Raw genomic sequence first — 22,969 nt, forward strand, 5'->3', positions numbered from 1 at the left:
CCTGGCATTAGGGATGTACAGAAAACCCCTGCTGACTCTCTGAGCCGTTGGGGGGCGGGGTGTGCCTGTGTGTGCGCCATGGCGGGGCCTGGGAAGGAGCCCTGGCTGGTCGCCCGTGTGGGGTCTTGGTCAGGCAGGCAGTCACGTCCCTGGGGTGCGTGTCCTTGTTTGCAAAGTGAGCTGAGGGGACGCTCCTTACAGAGCTGGGAAAGTGCAGGGAGCCGTCTGGTCAGGGGCTGCGCTCCAAGTGCACGAGACGGAGGTCCGCCCGGAGCTGCTGAACTGTCTTGATGAGAGGGGGCTCAACCCTAGCTAGCTGGGGGGGCTCTGAGCCGCCTCTGGAGCGGCTTCCCTGAGGAGGCAGTAGCCGCCCTGTCTGAGCCTGCCCTGTCCCCCCCGCCCCCCGAGCCTTCCCAGGGCTCCAGCAGGGACTGGGCCCGCCCTGGAGGTGGGCCTGGGGGTGGGGGGGTGGCTGGCTGCAAAGGCTCCAGTGGCGGGGCTGGGACTTGAACACGCGCTTGTCCGACGCCGGAGCCCGCGCCTTCTTACAGAAGCCACGCCGCTGCCTCTTGTACGTTGTGCCAGGGCCGAGGCGGGGACTTGGGGCTGGAGAGCAGCAGAGGAGTCGCGTCTGGTGCGGTGCTCCTTCTGCAGGCCAGTGTCTGGGGGGTGGGTGGGGCCTCTGCCAAAGGGTGGGCGGGAGGTGTCGGGAGACCCAAAACCAGGGCAGGGACGTCAGCTCTGGGCTCTTCCTCAGGGCCCGGGTGGGGGCTCCTTGGTGGGAAGAGGGCACTGGGGGCAGGCAGGTGGAGGAAGCCCCTTTCCCCCAGAGTGTGGGCGTTACCCAGGCGTTTGAAAGCGTGAGACCGAGGCTGGGGGCAGCTCCGGGGCTGGAGGCCTGCAGGCTGGGCGCAGTTGGACTGGGCTGGGCTGGGGACGGGCGGCGGAGTGGAGTGGAGTGGGCGGCTGGGACTTGCCTGCCTGCCTGCCGGCCCCTGGGAGCCCCGGAGCGTGACAGAGGAGGCAGGACGGACTCAGGAAGCCGGGAACCGAGCGGGGTGGTTGCCACCGGTGCTGCCTGCAGTCCGTGAGGGGCCTCGGGTGTTCAGAGTCCTGTCCTTCCTGTCCCATTTAAGCGTTTGTCCCGCGCACACTACCCTGGCTCCTCGGAGCCTGCGTGGGCCTCCCCACCCCGAGGCCTTCCCCGCCCTCCGCTGTGAGTTCCTGTCCCGGGTGGGTTTTCAGCAGCTCGACCCCTCTGATTACGTTCGGAACGCCTGCCCGTCTGTCCCGGCCACGGGCTGCACAGCTGAGCTCTCACCAGCCGTGGCTTCGGAGCCGCGAGTCGGCGATCCTGACCGGAGACGTTCCTCTGAGCCCCGGGGAGCGTCCTTTGGAGGCGGTCGTTGGACACGTCAGGAGTGTCAGCGGCCTCTAAGCTGGATGAGGGGCAGGGATATGTGGAGGCGAGGGAGGGGCGGCGAGGGGAGGACTCATCGGTGGGGGCCCCAGTGGCAGAGGAGTTAGAGGAGCGAGGTGGACGGAGGGAGTCTGCGGTTGGAACGGCGAGGGGCTGCCGTGTGGGTGTACAGGCCTGCGGCCCCGTGGCTGCCTGGCAGCGGACTAAAACGCTTACATGTTTAGGGTGCAGAACGCGGACTCTGGTGTAGCCAACAAGTTCTGCGTCTCCCGTGCTTCCCGTGTGCGCGCACATGTGACGTCTTGCCACATCAGCGAGTTCCTGTTTCTGTGAAGTGATCTGGGCTTGTAACGGAGAGTTGTTTCAGCTCCAGTTCTGCTGATTCTTTGTTGTGAGTGGTTGTGGGTTATTTCAGGGTTCCCGTAAGGCTCTGTGTTCGGAAGGTTGGTGACTCATCCCCGTTTGCCTAATGCTGTTCTGGCCCCTCGACAGTCCAGTTGTCCTGTTAATTCCCCTCTGCTTCCAGCCCGAGGCTTTTCCCAGCCAGGCTCTGTGTACACGCTGTTACAGGGAATAGCACATGTTTGCAGGAGTTTGGAAATTAGGATTTAAGTCCCGAGAGCCTTTAGGTTTCAGATTTGGGTGTTAAACCCATTTCCTCCCGTGAAGGGAGGTACAGGGGAAGAGGTCAAGGGGCTGTGGGCTCAGCCCCCCCGCCCCCATCCACATCCTTCAGAGATTTGGGGGGCGGGGAGCCCGGCAGGGGAAAGAGGAAGAGGGTGAGGGGCCGGGTAGGTGAGGAAAAACACTTCCCGGGTCAGCCCTTGCCTTAGCGCTGACGGCACCTTTATTTTAAGTATTTACCCTGGAGTGAGCAGATGGCATTCCTTTTAAAATTCCTTTGAGGGCAGCTATTTCTGAAGCAGAAGACAGTGAGCAGGGGCCACAGTGTGAGGGAGCCGCATGGCTGTGTACGTGCGCAGGTGAGCACACGCCGCTGTGACACGCGAGAAGCGAGGCCCAGATGCAGTGGGTGCTTATTTCCAGCTCATGCCCTCCCACGTTCTTCCCGTCTCCTGGCTCTGGTAATTCCACCACGCGGTCGCTGGGCTCCTCTGTGTCCAGCCAAGAAGGGGAAGCACCCCAAGGTGCCCGGTGGGGGGGTTGGGGCCAGGGCATGCAGTGGCACACAGGGCTGCACCTGTAACGCTTTGGGCGGAACCCAGTCATGGGGCCATGCTCACCTGCCGGGAGGCCCGAGGCCAGTGCTGGACAGCGAGGCAGGGGCTTGGAGAATAGCGGGGAGCCTCGGCCATTTTCGGGGTCATTTTTCTCAGTCGCCCTTCCCTTCCCCACTTCTTCATGAGAATTAAATGCCTGGAGTCGGCGAGCTGGAACTTGGTCATTCTCTTGCCTAAACGGAAGCCCTCAGTCCCTGCAGGATCATCTCCAAGCTGCCTGGTGTGGCCTGAGGAGCGCTCTGCATGCAGCCCCTGCCCCTCTCAGGACTCCCGCCCCCTTCTGCGCTGCAGCCCCAAAAACGGAGCTCATGATTCAGAGTTCTCTGAGCCAGCCGTCTCATCTGCTTCCTCTGCCTGGCAGGCGCCTGGCGTGCGTCAGGATTTGGCTGAAGCGACACCTCCTCCAGGAAGCCTTCTCTGATCCCCCTCACCCCTTTCAGAGTCCTTGTTTGGGCCCCACAGTTCCTGGATGACTCTTGAAACAGCACGGACACCCCGCCCACCCCTGTGGACCCTGAGCTTCTTGGGGCCACATCTTACTCATCCTTTGATGTTCAATAAATAATCTCCAGTGAAGCAGGGGTAGACTGTAAAGCTAAAAAGTAATGAAGAGATCCAGTACACTTACCTTTTAAAGTCGAAATATCTTCCTTTTGGATTATGTTACTATTCCAGATATTGGGAGAAGACCCTCCCCAGCAGTTCCGTCTCCCTTCTTGGGCCACACGGCTGTGTAGGTTTCAGATGGCGTGTGCGGCACCCACACCTGTGGTGTCTGCAAAGCTGACACGTTCTTCTGAGGCTTTTTTTTTTTTTTAATGATGAACCTTTAAAAATATGTTTTCTTAAAGGTTCTCTTTGTTTAAATATACGAGGTCTGTCCAGAAAAAGTCTATCCATTGTTAACATAAAGAGAATGGTTTGCGTGACATCAATGTAACCTGGCTGCAGCCGAGGAGCGTGGACTGGAATGGGCACGCGGGAACAATGACGGCTTCACTGTACCGGTCAGTGGGGGTGGTAAACACCACTGAGTGAGCATGCGTACTGTGTGGCTGTTGCATTCAAAATGACTGAGCGAGCAGAGCAACGAATCTGCATCAAATTTTGTGTTAAGCGTGAACATTCCTCCTCGGAAACTATTCAGGTGACTCAGAAGCCGCAGCTGTGGGCACCTGGTGACTGGCAGCTTCACCACGACAATGTCCCTGCTCACGCATCACGTCTCCTGCAGAGTTTTTTTTGTGAAACATCAAATCGTCCTGGAGACTCAGCCCGACTACAGCCCAGACTGGGCGCCCTGCGACTTCTGGCTTTTCCCCAAACTAAAGTCACCTTTGAAAGGGAAGAGATTTCAGACCATCTGTGAGACTCAGGAAGATATGACGGGGCAGCTGATGGCGACTGGGAGAGCTGGGTGAGGTCCCCAAGGTGCCTGCTTTGAAAGGGACTGAGGCGTCGTTGTCCTGTGTACAGTGTTTCTTGTATCTTCTTCAATAAATGTCTCTCCATTTTGTATCACGAGGATGAATACTTCCTGGACAGACCTCATCTAGAGGAAAATTTTGGCTTTCTTATGTTCATTGTTCTGTTTTCCCCTTTCCGCTTTCACACCCGCTGCTGATTTCCCCTTTTTCCTGTGTTTCCTTATCTATGAATTTTAAACAAACGTGAGTAGTGTTTCTACAGTTTGGTATCCTGCTTTTTTACTATAGGAAGCATTTCCCTGCGTAATTCAACATTTATTCGCTTATTGATGTCTGTGTGATCCTCCGTCCTGTGAATCGTTTACTTGTCTAACGACAGGAAGTGGGTTTTGTTCTGCTTTCAGGTGGTAGCACGACCGTGGACACGTTGCTGGTGCACGGTCTGCATTTCATACAGTTTCCGGGCAGAATCCCAGAAGTCCTGCCTGCTTCCAGGCCCCAGTCCCGACCCTGCTCAGCTGTGCCTGCCCTCCCCCAAGCTGGTGGCCGTGAACCCCGGGAGCCCTCGAGCCTGGGCGCTAGTGTGCTGGCCGTGAGAGATCCAGTCTCTGTTGCGTGAGTGAGGACACCTGACGAGCACCGACGGGCTGTGAGAGGGGTCACAGCCCTGGCATCAGGGCCCTGTCGGTGCCGTCGTGCAGGACTTGGCCTCACAGGGCCTGCAGTCCTTGAAATACAGAGATGCCTTTGGATTTCTTTCCTCCCTCCCCTGAGCCCTTGCTCTGCTCCTGGGACTGACGCCGAGCCCAGGTTTGGCAGTTCACACTTCCTGGCCTTTCCTGAGATGCTTTCTCCTCCTGAGCCCTGTGTGCCCCTGCCCAGTGTCTGCACATCTTCAAGGCCCAGCACAGCTGACGCCTCTTCCGTGAAGCCTTCCTGGCATCCCCAGGGCAGAGGCGGCCTCCTCCAAGCAGGCTGCCCTCTCTACCTGCTGTTCTGCAGCCTCGCTTTAGTGTAGTGCTGTGTGTCTGCTCTTACGGTGAGCCCCTCAGGGACAGAGCCTGGGTCTCAGACATCCCTGATCCCCAACTAATGCCCACTGATGTTGGTGAGTGGCCCTGGATCATCAGCTGAACATGGGTTGGTTCTGCCCACCTGTGCAGTGTGGCCCCTCATTCCTGGAGCTGCCTGTGCGAGGCGTTCCTTCAGGCCGAGTGGTGCCACGCTCCGCGTGGGCGTTTTCCATGTGGCAGCAGACAGGCCTGCTGGCTCCTGGGGCACAGCCCAGGCCGGCTGCAGCGGAGGGAGAGGGGCACTCCGGAGAGCTCTAGAAGACACCTGTGGCAGGGACTGGCCCGCAGCTGGGTCCCGGGAACCAGGAGGTTGGACGGTAACTAGAAAAGTTTACACGGTCAGGCAGGCGGTCCCAGTGTTGCTTTGCTTCTGAAGCAGACTCATTAGAGGGGTAAAGCGGTATCCAGAGGGTTGTAACTCACTGCTCATAGAAACTGCTGGGATGGGGTGAACTAACCTTCAGTTAAAGAAACGAGAGCACACGGCAAGGGAGCGTTTATCGCTTAAGGACAAAGTCCTGAGCCCTAGCTGCACAGAAGAATCGTCCAGGACACACAAAAATAAACGGATGTCTAGGCCCCATCCACAGAGAGATGACTGTTCACTGCTTTGGGGTGAGACCAGGGTGCTAAGATTTTTTTAAAAAGTTCTCTAGGTGATTTGAGCTCGCAGCCAGGGCTGGGAACCATCAGTGAAAAGTACGGACTTCAGTCCAACTCCAGACCCTTTGGTTTGCTCTGTGGCCTTGGGCGAGATGCTCTCTCCGAGTCTCCTCATCTAAAGACAAGGAGAACCCCACGTAAACAGCTTGAGGGTGGGGACCTGCCTCTGGTCGTCAGGGGCTGCGTTCCCTGTGCTCGGCACAGCGCCTGCCCAGGACGCGGTCGGAGTCCAGTGTGTATCTGCTGAACGGAAGAGAACCTGTGACGGCATTAGGGCGAAACAAGACGGGGTGCTTGGCCCTGGGTGTGAAGAAGGCGCCCTAGTGTCACTGGTGAGCACGCGGCAGGCACGCGTCTGGTGACTGTGAGCTGCCTCGGTGGCAGAGCAGAAAGCTGAGAGGTTCGTTTCTTACCCAGCGTCAGGCAGCCCGTCCTGACGTTGGGGTTTGAGCCCAGACCTCCCTGGTGCCGGATCCCATGGCCGGTCTTTGCACCGTAGTCAGGTCTCACTCGTCCAGGTCCCCAGCGTGGGGACAGCCTCCGCTTGCCCCTCGCCTGCGCTGTGTTGCGAGCCCAGACCACCGCTCGCGGTCGGTGGTGCTTACAGGCTGTCACCGGCAGGCAACTCCCCTTCCCCCCACTTGGCAGTTCAGCCGGAGGTTAAGAACACAGTGGTGTTTCTTCCTTAGGAAGGTGGCATTCTGTACTGAATGACGCGTTTGCCCTGGCCGCCTCCTTGTAGAGAACTAGGCTGTTGTTAGAGAAGGCCCCCTTGTTTAACTTTGCCTTCCTGTATTTAAATGTGGGAGAGCCTTTGAAGGAGACTTCAAGGAGGCCGGGACAAAGAACGCCGCGTCTTGTTTGGGACTCTGGCTTATCGAGGAGACAGGCAGGCCTGAGTGCGTTTGGGGCCAGTTAATGAGTGACAGGTTAGTGCTGTGCTGCCCTGCAGGCTTCCTGCCAGGCCTTGGGGTACAAAGACCGAGTAGGGCGCACCCCTGATGTAGTGGGAGGAGATGTGGAAGGAACTAAAGTACAGGCCCCGGCACCCCATCAGAGGCTCACGGAAAGCGCCCTGGGAGCATAGAGGAGCCCTGGGTCCCTGGGGGGAGGGGCCCGCCTGCCGGAAGGCCCCAGAGCGTGAGCAGTGGGAGCCAAGCCGCGATGACTGGAGCCGACAAGGGTGTGTGCAAGGGAGCACCCCCACGTGGGCCCTGCGCCCCTGAAGTCTCCATCCTGTCCCGCCCCGTCGCGATCTCCCTTGTCCAGAGCAGCCCCCGTTCTGCTTGCTGTCCCCATACATCAGTTTTTCTTTTTTTTCTTTTTTCTTTTCTTTTTTTTCTTTTTTCTTTTCTTTTTTAGAATTGTAGATACATGAAGTCATACAGCATAGGCTTGAATGCCCGGCTTTCTCCGCTCAGCTGGGCCGGGGCTCCCCCGTGTCCCCGCACGGTGGCTGCGCTCGCTTCCTTCCGTCCTGTGTGCTGTTTCCCGAGTCCCGCTGTGTGTGTTCCCCTGTGGACGGACATCCGCTCAGTCTGGGCTCAGGGAGCGAGCTCATCCTCATGTCCTCGCACGTGTCTCCTGGTGCGCGTGTGCCCTGGGCGGCCTGGCGGAGTCGCTGCAGGGAACACTGCCAGCGGCTTTCTGGACACCCGCTCTCACCCCGCTGGCAGCGTGGAGGCCTTCCCGGCGCTCTGCGTGCTCGCCTCCGCAGGACGGGCCCCTGCTGCTTTGCCTGGCTTTTCTTTCTGCCCCGCTGGTGACAGGGTGAGGGCATTTGCTTTTACGGCCCATTTCTCGGGTGCCAAAGGGTATGAGGTCCCTCCTCCCATTTTGCTGGCCCCCTGCCGGCCTTCCTGAGGGGCCTTGGCGGTCGTCTTGCTGACCTGCAGGCCCGTTCTATGTGTTCAGGCCCAGAGCCCCGTGTGAGCTGCGTGTACTGCATGCGTTTGCTCCTTTTCTCAATTGTTATGAATCCTATTTTATAGAATCACTTATTTGTATTGTTAATGCCTTCTTTGCTTTAGTTAAGTTCTATGTTATTTTCTAGAAGCTTCGTTTTGATGTTACCCACTGGATCCTCAAGCCATTGGAATTGGTCTTCTGCGCAGTGTGAGGCAGCGCACTTAAAGGCCTTCCTCCCCTGAGCCTTGAGCTAACATGGGTGACCACGTGTGTCCTGCCGTCTGTCCTCTGCCAACAGCGCTGATTTCGTTCATCCTTAAAGAACACTGTGGCTGTATAACAGGTCTTTCATCTGACAGAGGAAGCCCTCCTCCTTTGTTCTTCTTTAACATTACTTTGGCTATTCTAGGTCCTTTTTTATTTCCATATTCATTTTAAAATAGCTTTGGCAATTACCACAAAAAACCCATAGTTCTGTTTGGGTTTCCATTGAACTTACTGATCACTTTTTACTATAAGAAGACTTCAGTGTCTGAGTACGATGTATCCTTTCCATTTACTTCATTTTTCTTTAAAATTTTCACAGTATTATATAATATATATATTTTAAATGTAAAGGTCTTGTGTTTCTTTTATTAAATTTATTCCAAGATACTTGTTATTTTTGGATGGTTTTACAATGGCCTTTTATAAATGCTTATTGAAAATGTGGCTGGCCCTGGCTGCTGTGGCTCAGTGGATTGAGCGTCAGCCTGCGAGCCAAGTGTCACTGGTTCGATTCCCAGTCAGGGCACATGACTCAGTTACATGTCAGGTCCCCAGTTGGGGGTGCAAGTGAGAGGCAACCACACAGTGATGCTTCTTTCCCTCTCTTTCTCCTTTCCTCTCTCTCTCTAAAAAAACTTATAAAATAGTAATAAATTAAGAAAAAGAAAATGTAGCTGATTTCCATGTGTAGACCTTGAATCCTGTGATCTTGTTAAATTCAGTGCTTCTCATGGTTTATCTGCGGATCCTTTTGGATTCTCTGTGTAGGAGGTCATTTGTCTGTGACTGTTTTGTTTGCAGCCCTTACCCCTTTCACTTGGTTTTTTTGTGAGGCCCCAGTGGGGGTCCGTGTTTGGGCCTCGCCCCCGGGAAGCTTTCCTGTGCGTGTGCTGCGCGTGCTGCGCGTGCCATGTGCCATGTGTGCCACGTGTGCCATGCGCTGTGTGCCGTATGTGCCGCATGCTGTGTGTGCAGTGTGCCATGTGTGCTGTGTGTGCCGTGTGCGCCGTGTGTGCTGCGTGTGCGATGTGCCGCGTGTCATGCATGCCGTGTGTGCGCTATGTACTGCATGTGCCACGTGTGCGGTGTGCCGCATGTGCTGTGTGCCACGTGCCATGTGTGCTGTGTGCGCCATGTGTGCCGCGTGTGCTATGCGCTGTGTGCAGTGTGTGCCGCATGCTGTGTGTGCAGTGTGCCATGCGTGCCGTGTGTGCATTGTGCTGTGTGCCGCGTGTCGTGTGTGCCGTGTGTATGCTATGTACGGTGTGTGCTGTGTGCCGCGTGCCATGTGTGCGCTATGTGCTGTGTGTGCCATGTGCACCGCGTGCCGTGTGTGCCGCAGGCTTTTCTTTTCATCAGGTACCTTACTTTTGATGAGTGCCTTTGATCAGATTAAGGAAGTTCCCTTTTATTCCGAGTTTTGTGATTTAAAAAAGATCACAACTGTCCTACATTTTATCAAACGCCTTTTTTCTGCACTTACTGGTTGTGTTTTCTCTTTGTTTCTGCGGTAAATAACGTTGTACTTTTCTTAATGGTAGTAAACTGACTTTGCATTCTTGGGATGATCCCGATCTGTCCATACCACGCCACCCTGTATGCTCCACCACTGGCCGTGGGTGCTCGTGTTTTGTTTGAGGTTTTCCGTCTGTAACCGTCTTTTCTCACACCGCTGGTATCAGGGCGTGGCGTCAGGGCCGCCTTATCAGACGGGCTCAGGGGTTCTCTGCTTGGTGTGTGCCCAGTGGGAGTTTTCTCTGCTGATTACATGAACCTACCAATGTGTTAAAACTTACAGAGAGTCAGTATTATTGCATAAGTGTTAAAAAATAAAAAGCCTTCACAGGGAATTAAAAATGTGTGTGTGTGGAGGGGCAGATGCACACACACGCACATCCCCCCCACAGTCCGTCAAATGGTCCTTGAAAGGATTCCACAGAGTCCAGATTGAGTAAGTCTCTTCTCGTTGAATAATGCCCGTAAAGGTCCTCATCGGCTGATACATTTGTTCAAAGGGGTGATGGAGAGGGTCCTTGGGGGCCCGAGAGGGAGCGATGCGGCCGGCGGCGGCGAGCCTGCCTGTAGGGACCTCCTGTGCGTGCAGCGGAGCCGGAGCTGGCCAGCCGCGTTGACCTTGAGATTGCTACTTAGCTCTTGTCCTTTGAAAGTTTTTTGTGGTGTTTGAAGTCAGGTGCAGGGAGAACGGCCGGGGACGGCCCTGGCGCGGGGATTGGACGGGCGCCTCTGCCGCTCCTGATAACTGCGCTCTTCTTCACCAGCGTCGCAGCTGGCAGCCAGCAGACGCGCTGAGTTGTTGCACGTGTGACTCCGTCTTGCTTCCCAGACGGGAGTGCCGTGGGTCTGGGGGCCTGCTGGCCTGTCCTGGCGCTGTGTGCGGCCCTGGGTCTCTGCAGGGCGGTGCGGTGGGTGGTGGCGCTGTGCCGAGGCCCTGAACCCGGTCACTCATGATTTGCTTCCCGGACTGCCCGCCCCCTCCCTCCCAGTGACTCGTTGGAGTCGGAGCCCCGCCCGCCCCGCCCCGGCCTTTCCTGGCCTTTCCTGCTGCCCCGCTCCGTCCTGCGTTTGCCTTCCCTTCCAGCCTCCGGAGCGGGGCTCTCAAGGGCGTCCTCTGTGCTGCCTGGGATTGGGGCTCCGGCTTGCCAGGGACGGGGCGAAGGCAGAGCCGGCATGTCTGCGGTCGGCCTTGTGGAGCTGTGTGGTGGCAGGAGATGCTATGTCGGTCCCCTCTGCACTTCTGTTCACGGACAGGTTTGTGGTCGCGGGCTTGCCTTTTCTTGTTCTTGTAATTGGAGACGCAACTGGAGCTGGGGTTACCGTGTGTGGGGGTTTTAGCCCCCGCCGCCGCACTGGGCAGGCTTGTTTCCTGGGGTGTTTCTCAGGTGAAATGGGTGAGGCTCTGCGCCCCAGTGAGCCTGCTGTGCGCCAGGCGCTCAGGGACGGTGTGCGCGCTGTTTGTGGGGACCACCTCTAGCCGCAGGGGCTCCTTGGGGCACATCTTCCAGAGGAAGAGCAACTCCCTGTATTTGTAGCTCTTGGGGACTTCTCGTCGTGTGTGGAACCGGGAGTTTTGGGCGCAGTGACTGACCACAGAGTTTCCCACGGGGGAGCTGGGCTCTGAGGGCGCGGAGGCCTGCTTTGCAGGCTGCTGTTCCGTTTCATCAGCATCTGTGACAGGGGATGCAGCTGGCCTTCGCCCTTGTGTGTCTGGGGCAGCGTCAGAGTGGCCATGACGCCTGTCGGTGTTTGAGGGGTGGCGATCTGGGGAAAAACAAGCTGTGAAGTGGGTTTAGAGGAATCATTCAAGACTTGTCTTCTCTGCCCCAGCCGAGAATATGTGTACGTGTATCTGTGTGTGTGTATGAGTGTGTGTGTGTGTGTGTGTGTGTGCGTGTGCATGTGTACGTGTCCCTTCAGGAGTAAATTTCTTCCCCTCACCAGGCCTGAGTCCTGTCTGTACCGTGGCGACCCTGGTGCCCGCCCTGGAGGGCTGTTGCACACGTGAAATGGATGTGACGAGCCAGGCGCAGTCCGGGGCGCCGGGCAGGTGGGCTGTGAAGGGCGGCGACAGTTCAGGCAGCGGTGGGAGCTGCCCGCCTGTTCATGTGGGACCGAATGCTGTGTGTTCCCGGGACTCTGACTGCGCTGCTCCCGCTGTCACCGAGGGGAAGGAGGGGAGGAGTGCGAGGGACCTGCTGCATCAGGAGTTCACTTGCAGGTGTGGTGGGGGAGGGGGACTTTGGAGGGTTGTTTCTCAAGACTGGAGAGGTTTTGAGAAATCCCTGCTGAGAACTGGTGGCTTGTGGAACCTGCCGCACCGGGCGGGCTGGAGGGTTGCTTCCTTGCCTTCGGGCCGCGCTGCCTCCAGACCTGCCCGGCGACAGCCTCTAGGACTCCGGTCTGGCTCGGTTTTGTGCCGCTCAGCTGTGTCTCTGGGCAGGACTCCCCCCGTCCAAAGCCTAGCCCCTCGGCTTTAGCTGGGCGGGAACAGTGCTAGCGTGATACTTGTGACCGTCCCCCCGCAAAGGCACACGTGGGACATGTGGGACTTTCTTCCCGCACACCAGAACCTGGGCTAGACCAGGTCACGGGAGAGGCAGGGCAGTGAGTCCTCATTTGCCTGTCTGCATGCTCTGCGTCTTTAAGGGAAACAACGCATAAAAATAAAAACCCCATTTGTCACCGGCTGACAGGCGTCCACAGGAGTCAGCTTCCTCTGGCGTCTCATCAACCTCAGGACTAAACAGTGTCGCTATTGGAGGCCCCGCTGTCCTCACCCGCACGGGCACTACCTTCTGGGGCTGAAGAGACACCAGGCGGGTCGGGGCCGGGGCCCACCGGCGCGCACCAGGGCCTCCAAGTGCGTGGCGGGTGCCCGGCCAGCCCCTCGTGGCCCCCTGCTGTCCCGGGGCGTTTTCAGTTGCTCCCAGGACCCCTTTGCCGTCAGTAACATCCGCGAGTTCGGCCGGTGGGCTGCGGGGTCGGACGGAACAGCCTCGGCCCCACAGCGCGCAGGAAGGGGGTCCGGCGTGCAGCTGTGCCGGGACACGGGGGACGGGGCCTCGGGGGGACGGCCTGGTGCCGCAGCTCGTCGTCGGGAGCAGTGACCTGGCCCCAGCGGCCGGACACAGAGTTGGGCTCACGATGGTGACGCCTGGCCCTCGGGAGCCCGCTCGTCCCTGGTTCTGTGTCCCTAGTGAGCACGGCGGGGGTCTTCACTTCCTTCCAGGGCACTCCCCCGAATGTAGGAGGCCCCCCACACCTGGCCCTGCCCCTGCAGGTGGACACAGGAAGGCCGCCGCAGCAGGGGCTTCTCGGAGCAGATGAACGCCGAGCTGCCGGCCCCGGGAAGGCTGGGCTTCAGGTGGGGGCGGGGGGGGGGGGCAGCGGGGCAGCCTGTGGCCTCCTGGCAGCTGGGCCCTCGCCCGGCTCTCGTGCCCCCCCCGCGCCTCGTGCGCAGCACCTTGGTAGGGGGTGTGGGGGGGGGACAGAGCTGCCTGCCTTGCCCCGCTGCCACTGCACGGGCTCTGTGGTCCTCGGGGGCTGTGTCCACTGGGGCAGGCTGCCCTGCGGGGCCTGGGGTGCAGTCCCTGGGGACCCTGCCTGTAACCTCGCTCTGCCACCGATTCTGCTCAGTGGGCAGGCGCCCGCTCACAGCTGTGAGTGCGTGTCAGCCGCCAGCCTGGGGGGGCTGAGGGGCCGGCGCCCTCACCGGTGATACCCTCCCGGGCGATGGCCTCGCGCGTGGCGCCCTCACAGGTGTGGCTCTTCATGCAGCCCCTGCTCTGTAACCCAGTCAGGATCCATGTTGAGGCACCCACAGCGCAATGATTGTCCTGGGTTGACCAAAAGTTCCTGTGATCTTTTTCTGTAAGATGGCTCTGGTAGCGCTTCTGTCTTTAACTTCATTCGGGAAAGTTTTCTTAGGTTGTATTGCGACAGCTGTCGTATCAGCGTGCATTAAAAAAACATAAAAATTGTTGAACTTTTGTGCACCCATTTTAATACTGAAAATGGAAGAAAATAAGCAACATTTTCAACATATTAAATAGTTTTATTATTTCAAGAAAGGCAAAAATGCAACTGAAATATTTAAAAAAGGCCTGTGCCGTGTGCGGGGAAGGTGCTGTGACCGATGGAACGTGTCAGAGGTGGCTTGTGAAGTCTCGGGCTGGACATTGCTCGCTGGAGCCGCTCCACAGCTGGGTGGACCAGCTGAAGCTGACAGCGATAAACCGAGACATTGATTGAGAGCAGTCAGCATTATACCATGCAGGAGATGGTCAGCATACTCAGGATATCCAAATCAATAAGGTTATTGGCGAAAATGAAAATGTGTCTTTGATTTTACAGAAAAACTAAAGAAACTTTGGGCCCGCCCCACACGCACACAGCCGGACACGCACACTTTTACTGTCTCTCCCAGAGGGCTGTTGTGTGCAGGCGCGCGTCACGTGGCCTTCCCGGGCTCTCTCCCGCCGTTTGCTTGTCCGGGCACTCCCCACCCAACGCAGCCGGAGCTCCCGAAACCTGCCGCCCCCAGACCCGCACAGAACACGGGGCGCTGTTCTGGGGTAGGTGAAGCTTTGTGATGAGAAAGAGGGTGATGGGAGCGGTGCAGAGTGTCTCTTTTTTTATCGGCAGAGATTCCTCATTGAGCAGTGGTTTTTAAGTTTGTTAATCTTTTCAGTGGGTCATGCACTTGCGTGGTTCAAAACCGAAGAGCATGTGGTGACAAGTTCCCTTCCTGCCGTGTGCCTTTTGCCACCAGTGACCGGTCCCAGAGCCGTGACTGTTAGCAGTCTCCGCCTCCTCCCAGAGTACTCTGCGTGTCCCCACCAGTGCAATGCCGCGTCTCAGGATGCACATGACGCGGCCACGGACCCGCCTTTCCCTTTAAGCACAGTTCACAGTCCTTCCAGAAGGTGCCCTTCCTGATGCTGCATATGAGTGTGCCTTGAACCCTTGGGTTGTTTCCAGTCCTTTTGTGACATCACAGAAACATCACATTAAAGCGCATGTATTCCAACGTGTTAATAACACACATTTCAGATGCTCGGTGGCCACAGGTGGTGGCGGCTCCCGGGGTGGACACACAGGTCTGACCTGTGTCGGGGGAGGGCTGCTCCAGGCTCAAGGCTGGACATTCTCCCCACTCGCTCTCGGCCCCCTCAGCCCCTTCTCAGCAGCCGTCTCCTCTGTGCCCCCCGCCCCGGGTGCACTGGGCAGCCCGTGACAGTAACGGTGTGGCGGAGGCCGTGGACGGAAGCTGGCCGGTCCCGCTCTTCGTGTGTGACCGGGCGCTCCCGGGTCCTGGCGAGCATCTGGCCTCCCAGGGGAGCTGGCAGGTGGACTCTGTCATTGGAGTCCACGTAAGGCATGTTCAGACCTGGAGGGGTTCTTCGAGTTTGTTGGACCTAAACGGCCGCGCTGCGGGGAGGGGCGGGCTCTCGGGCACTCTGTGGGCTGCGCTGCAGCCTCCTGTGCCCAGTTGCCGTCAAGGAGGGAGCCTGAGGAAGACCCCCTGGAGGGGGGAGACACCTCGGGGTGGCTGCCGTTCTGTGCTCTGCTCCCTGAGGGCGGTTTTGCCTTCAGCAAAGCTGGGAAAGGTGGTTTCAAGGGTGTTAACCTAGCGGCACAGGACAGTGGGCGGGGCTGGCGAAGGCAAAGGTGAACCTTCCAGAGGGAAGTCCGAGGCCTGGGCATGACCCCCGGTGGCCTGCCCAGGGGGATTTATGACCCGATGCCCCTGTGAGGGGGCTCTCGGTCACTGGCCGCGTAGGTTTAGGACAGAGTCCCTTTTTGGTCCATGCTGGTGTCTCACATCTTTCCTCTGAGTTGGTACCTATCCAGACGGGAAAAGCTATTTTGCAAGCCCTGGGACACCTGCCCGCTGAAACCCTGCCCGTCTTCCTGCCCCCGCTCTAGCCGGGCCTCCCTCCCGCTGAGGGTGGAGGGTGCGGCTTAGCCAGGCAGTCGGGGTGCATTTCCCAAGGTCAGTAGACCCCCGGTGGGTCGGTGCCTTGGGGCTGCCGGCCTTCAGCTCCGCCTCCTTGTACGCCTGCCCTCTTCCCTGAGACCTCTCGCCCTGCCTGCCTGCCTTGGTGCAGAGCGCGGGCCCAGCTGGGGGACGCGCCCCTCCTCCTGGGCTCTCGGTGCCCTAGCGGAGAAAGGACCTGACGGCAGTGGCGGCTCCTGCCCAGTGGGCACAGTGTCCCCTCTTTGGGGAGCGATTCGAGGGAGGGCAGAGGGAACAGCGCGTGTGATGGTGGGTGGGCGGGTGTCCGCCGTTGCAGCACTCGGGGACAGGGCTGCGTGACCTCTGCTCTTGGGGCGCCGATCGCTGCGTGGAGAGCAGAGTGGTCAGCGTCAGGCAGAAGCAGGGCCAGGGCTGGACGGACCGCGGCTGAGCCTTTGAACCGGCTCAGAGGAGTCCCTCATGGTGAATGGAAACGGCCGTGGGCATTGGAAGAGTGTGGCATGTTCCCTGAGAACAGGGGCTTTCTCTTACAAAACCACATTTAACACCAGTTCAGCGCTGTTTTCTGCTCCACGCTTTGTCTGCAGATTTTGTCTTTTGTCCCAGTCACCTTTACAGCTTGCCCTGTGGCCCTGGCTGTGGCCCACGGTCACCCGCTGCACTTAACAGTTGGGTGTCTCAGTCTCCTTTTGACCCGGAACAGCCCTTCTGCCTGGCTCTCCGCTTCATGACCCTGGTGTTTTTAGAGTCCAGAACCACCGAGTCATAGCCGGCCTCTCAGTGCGAGTGTGTCTGCGCCCCTGGCGGTCAGAGTCAAGGGGGCACAGGGGGCGGCTGCCCTGCGCACCGGCGCGGGCTGCCTCTGCTGGCGGGAGAGGTGGCGGCTTCGATCCCTCGGTCGGGAAGGCTGAGGCTTCTCTGCTGCAAATGGCGGTTTGCCTTTGTAACTAACAGGTAGTTTGTGGGTAAAATTCCTGTCACTCATCCGGCCGTCACCTGCGAGGCTCAGTACCCAGGGGCCAGCTGCTGACGGTGTGCGTCCTTCCACACTCACAGGGGTGCACGGTAGGGGGCGGGTACTCTGCTGCTCTCCTTCCTCCGCGTCTGTCCTGGTGTCTCCTCTGCAGCCGTGGGGGCCTGTGCCTGGCTGTGGACGTAGGTGGATTATAGCCCTTGTTCTCATTACTGCTGTGGATGATTAGATTGTTTCAGACTTCCCCAGTGGGAGCCCTGCACACGGGCAGCTGCCCCATCAGACGTGTCCCCGTGTTCCCTGGAGCACTGTGCTTCTCTCTGTACATGGGGCCGCTCACGGCGCACGTCCCAGTGAGCCCGGAAAGCCCCTTGTCTTTAGCGAGTGCGCCAGCACAGGGCATTCCAGAACCTAGCTCCTTTGGGACTGCCCTTTGGGATTTCTTTGTGTTATTTGGGACTTGTGTTGACATGTTGTTGGGTGAGCAGACTCGGTGACAGTCTCACGGGTGGCTTTCTTTTTATGGTACGCAGAGGCTCTGTGAATAGGTCATAGAGATGCACTTCATGGGCGACTTAAACTAAGCCAAAGCAGCCATTCTTTAAGCACTGACTGGGTGCCTGTGATCTTAATTCATATGGAGATCCTTGTTAAACATAAGGACGCCGAGGCTCAGAGAGGTTAATGCACTGGTCAGAGTTGCGCAGCTAGTGAATGGCTGAACCAGAGTTCAGTTCACTCTGGTCTCACTTCAAAGTTCACTTTTTCTGGTATACTTTGTTATATGACATTTCTTAAAATTACAGAATTTGTACACGTAACAGTGGATAACAGGAAGCTTATTTGAGGTTCAAGTTCTCCCATCTGCTGCTGCATCTGTGTCTATGTGAAGATCGAGTCTGAAAAGTAAAAGTTTGTGTGTGGTTCATCACATTGTTCTCTTAGGAAGTCTGCCTGTTTTCAGTAGAGTGATTGGACTGTCCTAATGTGTCTGTACAGACCTGGAAGTTCCCTAACCGTTTTATTTTCTTCCTATAGGAATTTGCTTGCTAGAAAACAAAATGCAAGACTTGACAAACAGAGTGACTTGGGATGGAAGTTGTTTGGAAAAACCCCGCTCCGAGAGAATGCTCAGAAAGAGCCAAAGAAAATGCAAAAGGTATACGAGAAACAAACACGGACATGCCGTGCAGCGTGTGTGTGTGAACTTTGCAAAAATGACTGTTGTTGAGGCTTTGAAACGGGGAGAGGTTGTATTACTTTGCATGCTGAGTTCCTAAGATTTGAATCTGTCTTCAGAATGTCGATGACTTTAACCGTTATCATTTCTTACAGTTTATAACGTGCACACTGCAGTGTTCAGCTGAGGGAGCCGGCCTCAGATATTTATAACGACTTCATTTAGTCCGTTTTCCAGTAATAGTGGGCAGTGTGTTTATTGTTAACTTCTATAAATTGTGTTTGTTATTAAAGCATGCTCCTCCTCCGATGCCGTGGGCTTCTGGACCTCCCAGCGCAGCTCTGGCCGGGAGGGCCGGGCCACCATCTGCCCAGGCTGCAGGGACCCCGCCCCTTGCCGGCCCTGAGGCTGCCCCCTTGCCTGCCGGGAAGGGGTCAGGGCTCCGGTCCGGCCAGGCCCCTGGTATCTGCTCCCCGCCGGCTCCCCGCTGGGGGCGTGTGCTCATCTCTCCGGGGAGGGGCTCCTGCGGGAACACAGTGAGGCCGGGGGCCGCTGGCCTTCACCGCCTGTGTCCTCCGCCGGGCCCTGGCCCCGGCCATCCTAGCGGCTGCTGTGTGCCCGGGGCCGTGGCGCTGTCCCCGGCAGCCCCGTCCCTCCCACCTCAGTTTCCTGCGCAGTGAACACTTGAGGCTCGCTCTGCCACGGCGGCCCTCGGGCGCCGCGCTGGGGTCAGAGCGGCGGTACAGCGCCTGTGCCCAGCAGTGCCCTGTGGGGGGCGTGGTCCCGGGGCCGGCGCGGGGCGGGGGGGCAGCACAGGTGCCTGGGGTGGGGGCAGGCCCGCCGGCAAGGCCGCCCAGGAGGTGGGGTGCGGGCCTGCGGGCGAGTGAGCGATCTGCGGGCGGGCCTGACCCCGACCCGGGCTCACTGCGTGCGGTTTCGAGTCAGCACTTGGGTTTCTAGTTCATTGAAAACTCACAGCCGCCTCATGAAGAACAGACTGTTATTGTCCTTACGGGGCCAGAGCAGCGCCGAGCCCCAGGCTGAGTGACTGTGCAGCTCGCGAATGGCAGGGCGGGTGGTCAGCCCGGCCGCCGGCCCCCACTGCCCCCCGCCCCCTGCAGGAAGGGGCAGCGCGGGGCTCCCCACGGGGCCTGTGCAGGCGATGTGGTGTGCCTGGGCCCGGCTCTGAGCCGCGAACAGAGTGCCGCGGTCGCCCTGGCACGGATGTGGCTCTCGGACCAGTCCAGGGCAGGGGGTGCGCCTGGGTCAGCGCTGGGGCCGCCGTGGGGGCGCGGAGCGTGGCCGCTTGGAGGTCGGGTGCGTGGGGTGTGGGACGAGGCAGTGAGCACACGCGGGGCTCTGGCTGGGGCAGCAGGGTGGGCTTGCACCTTTTTTATGCTCTGTCAGATGAAGTTTGTTTGAATGTGGTCTGGACTCAGGAGACTCACAAAATAAAGCAGTGTTGGGGTTCGTTTTTATAGACTGATACATTTTAAATTTGGATCACTTATTGTACAGGCTTATTCAAATAGGGTAAAATTAGGGTGATGGGTTTGTTTGCAAAACTCAGCGATAAATCTCTTAGGGAACTTAAGCTAAGTGGTTAAAATGTCTTAAAGGAAATCCACCCTTTCAAGAGAGTATCATACTAGATTTCTCTCTGTGGCTCTTGGTATCACTTGCATCATGTCTGGATTTCTTTGCTGTCTTTCTGACACAGTTTTTTAAAGGGGAGCATGGATGTGTTCTTGAACTTCAGGGATGTTTGTTAGCGTGGCCACGTGTGCAGTAACACAACACTGCAGGGAAGAGGACCGTCTGGCTGCAGCCATCAATAATGAAGGATGTAATGGTACCTGCAGGAGTCATACAATCCTGCCGGTTCTGCTTGCCTGTGCTTTGTGTCTCTGGCCCTCTCAGCTCTGATCCCTGCCCTCCGCCCCCGAGCTGGCCAGGCCTGAGAGGGATCCACAGCCAGGGGCCTGCCACAGTGGGGAGGCTCTTGGGCACCAGGCTCAAGCTGGCTGCTGTCACACGTGTCCGCTCACACACTTCAGGGAGCCCAGGGCCCAGTGCTGGGGCCTGAGCGCCTAGACGCGGGATCCCCGGTGGTGACGGCAGTGCCAGGCGGTGCAGAGCCTCAGAGAGATGTTTAGGAAGCAGGTTCCTCTTCCCTTTCTTTTGGGATGTTTTCATCACTTGAGAGAGGCAGCATCACGTTGCGATTCCAGAGCAAGGACTGTGGAGCCCAACAGAGGGGCTTGTGTCCCCTCTCTGTCAGTGTGGCTGTGTGGCTTTGGGCAAGTTACTTACCCCTCCTGAACCTCATTTTGCCTCCTCTCTGAAACCTGGAGAATGCTCGTACCTGCCTCTGAGGGGAGGAGTGAAGGCGTGACATTCACCATGTGCTGCCCACAGCGCTGCGTGTCATGTTATGAGCACTGGGAAGTGTTTGCTTTTCCTGACTCTATCCAGTGACACTTCTGCCTTGGACGACAGGAAGTGAGACAGTGTGCGAGAATGAGCCTGAGCCCTGCGTAGGTCCCTTCATTTGCTCGTGCTAGGCACTGGGGGCACAAAGGCGGTTGGGTCACCGTGCCCCGGGGAGCCATGGTTGAGCTGAGGGGACAGGTGTGCACACCCGCCAGGATCTTCGGACTTGCAGGCTTGGATTTGATTTCCAGCTTCACTTCTCTTACCCATATGACCTTGGCCAGTTAGTTAGTTCTCAGTTTCCTCATCTGTAAAACGGGCATTGTGATTCCTACTCACTGGATTCTTATGAGTGAAGAGATAATGTGTGTGAGATATTTTTGCCCATTTAGCACAGCATGTAGCCCAGAGTTAGTACTCAAGGAGTGGCTGTCCTGACTTTTAGTTATAAATAGACCCGGTACGTGGCCTAGGTACTCTAAGTGACACTTTGGGGCACCTCTGACTTTATTCTAACTGGGCCAGATTCTCTTGGCTTGAGAGAGAGATATATACACACACACATACATATGGTCTGTCCGGAAAAAGCCCAGCCATTGTTAATGTAATGAGGACGGTCTGCTCGACATTGACGGAACCTGGCGGCCAAGGAACATGGACCGACTGGAATGCACATGTGTGAACAATGACAGCTTCATTGTACCGGTCAGTGGGGGCGGTAGACACCATTGAGTGAGCGTGCGTACTGTGTGGCCGTCGCATTCAAAATGAGTGAGTACAGCAATGAATCTGCATCAGATTTTGTGTTAAGCTTGACCTTTCCTTGGTAGAAACTATTCAGGTGACTCAGAAGCCGCAGCTGTGGGCAGCTGGTGAGTGGCAGCTTCGCCACGACAACGTCCCTGTTCATGCATTATGTCTCGTTGCAGAGTTTTCTGGTGAAACATCAAGTTACCCAGGTGACTCAGCCCCCCTACAGCCCAGATTTGGCGCCCTGAGACTTCTGGCTTTTCCCCAAACTAAAATCACCTTTGAAAGGGAAGAGATTTCAGATAATTAATGAGGTTCAGGAAAATACAACGGGACAGCTGATGGCGATTGGGAGAACCGTGTGAGGTCCCAAGGTGCCTGCTTTGAAGGGGACTGAGGGGTCATTGTCCTGTGTACAGTGTTTCTTGTGTCTTGTATCTTCTTCAACAAATGCCTCTTCTTCATATTACACGGCTGGATACCTTCTGGACAGACCTGGTATATATACAATGGCAGCCGTTGTTAGGAAATGTTGAAATGTTACTTTAAATTATCTTTTCAAATGTTATAAAGATTTTGAAGTCAGTCATTTTCTATCAGCTTACATTATGATTTCGAGAGATTATCTTGATAGGGTAGGTAAAAATGACCAAGGATAGCTGTGTGAATCACACTGAAACGGGGGTCCTCAGAGTGCGGCCCCCCGACTAACGTGGCCGTCCCCTGGGCGTTGTTAGAGACACCAGTCAACAGGCCGCACCCGAGACACGGCGGACGGGCCCCGGGGCCGCGGCACGGCCACTGTGTGCTAACACGTGCGCCCGCGGTGCTGGCGCCTGCCGGAGTGTGCGAGCCCCCGTTATGCAGGCAGGGGAGGTCGGATGTTGGGAGGACAGGAGCCACCTTGGCCAGAGCAGGAGAAGGAAGGGGCCCAGCGCGCAGCACGCACACATCTCGGCCATTGCTGGCGAGTTTGGTTCTCCTGAGAACCAAGACGGGAAAGCACATTTGAAGACGGCCGTCGTGGTGTGCGTGTGCGGCTCTGGCCACGCTGGCACGGCCGCGACGCTGTCTCAGGTGCAGCCCTCTGCCGTGTGCACGAAGAGGGGCCGTCTTCGTTCATTTCCATGGCACGCTCACTTGTTCCACAAACTCGAGCCGCCGTGGGGCCCCACCCGGGGGTTATAATCAAGGGCAGAACTTACCCGCTCCTGCCTTCGTTGGAACTTACCAGGGATCGGATTTAAACAAGTGATGAGTAACTGCCGCGGGGACCTGTGTTGTGCAGAAGTGGGGTGCAGCTGTGTGAGAGGCGTTTTTGCAGCACTGAGCACGTTTCTCTGAAATCACAGCTTTTAAGTGACTGCCAGGTGCCAGCTCCCACGGTCACCTCTCAGTCCTCGTCCCGGCGGACCCCTTCTCGGCCTTCTCATACCCTTTGCTGCGCACCCACTGCCTAGCAGAGGGCCTCCAGGAGCGTCTCGCTCTGTGCCCCCCCCCCCCCCCGGGAGACCCCAGCTGGGCTCGAGGCTCATACGTCCCGTCCCGCCTGCGCCGACCTCCCACGTGGCTGCTGCTGGGACCGCGTCTCTGAGCCCTGGCAGCCACCCCGTGCACAGCTCCGTGGGGATGTCGGGTAGGCACTTCCTGTTCAGCAGGTACACGCCTAAACGGTCTTTTCTTTTCTTCCTGTCTCATCTTTCCTCATTTTAGTAAATGACAGACTTGGTCCTCTTCCAGGTCAGAACGTCAGAATTGTTCCCGACTTCTCTTTGCGCCTCCCCTTCCAGTCTGACCGGGGTTTGCTTAGGCCGACGCTCCGTGGGTGAGACTGGTGTGCAGTCTCGTCTGAGGGGCAGGGACTGGCTGGGAACTGTGGCACCCGGTCAAGTGTGTGGGTGGTGGGGGCCAGGTCTCCCTGTGCAGCCTGGCCTGAGGCAGCTGGCCTACCGGCCCCAGGGGCCGCAGTTACTGGGAAATGGGGGTGGGGAGATTAAGATAAATGACAACGTGCGCGTCCTGGTGCTGCTAATTTGTAGAAGATGTATGGGGTAATAATAGCACATTAAGGAAAAGGAAACACCAGGAATCTTACTGCCCCCCAATAACTACGGTGTCCATTTTGGTGGTTCTCCT

At 57.5% G+C, this 22,969-nt stretch overlaps 1 protein-coding gene across 4 annotated transcripts in view; it reads left to right on the forward strand.

Annotated features, from left to right (window-relative positions):
* Positions 1 to 22,969, forward strand: part of TBC1D14 (TBC1 domain family member 14) — a 73,700-nt gene that overhangs the window by 13,687 nt on the left and 37,044 nt on the right. For 2 of the 4 annotated variants that reach the window (XM_090267106.1, XM_090267107.1), the window contains exon 3: positions 17,509 to 17,629. In XM_090267106.1, the coding sequence (XP_090123232.1) occupies positions 17,509 to 17,629 (121 nt within the window). Of the gene's footprint in view, positions 1 to 10,562; positions 10,769 to 17,508; positions 17,630 to 22,969 lie in introns of those variants that run through there. The other 2 variants (XM_090267108.1, XM_090267109.1) reach the window with 2 other exon arrangements.

The sequence above is a fragment of the Furipterus horrens genome, unplaced genomic scaffold, assembly GCF_987537825.1.
Source record: "Furipterus horrens unplaced genomic scaffold, mFurHor1.1.pri manual_scaffold_2, whole genome shotgun sequence".
Lineage (NCBI taxonomy): Eukaryota > Metazoa > Chordata > Mammalia > Chiroptera > Furipteridae > Furipterus > Furipterus horrens.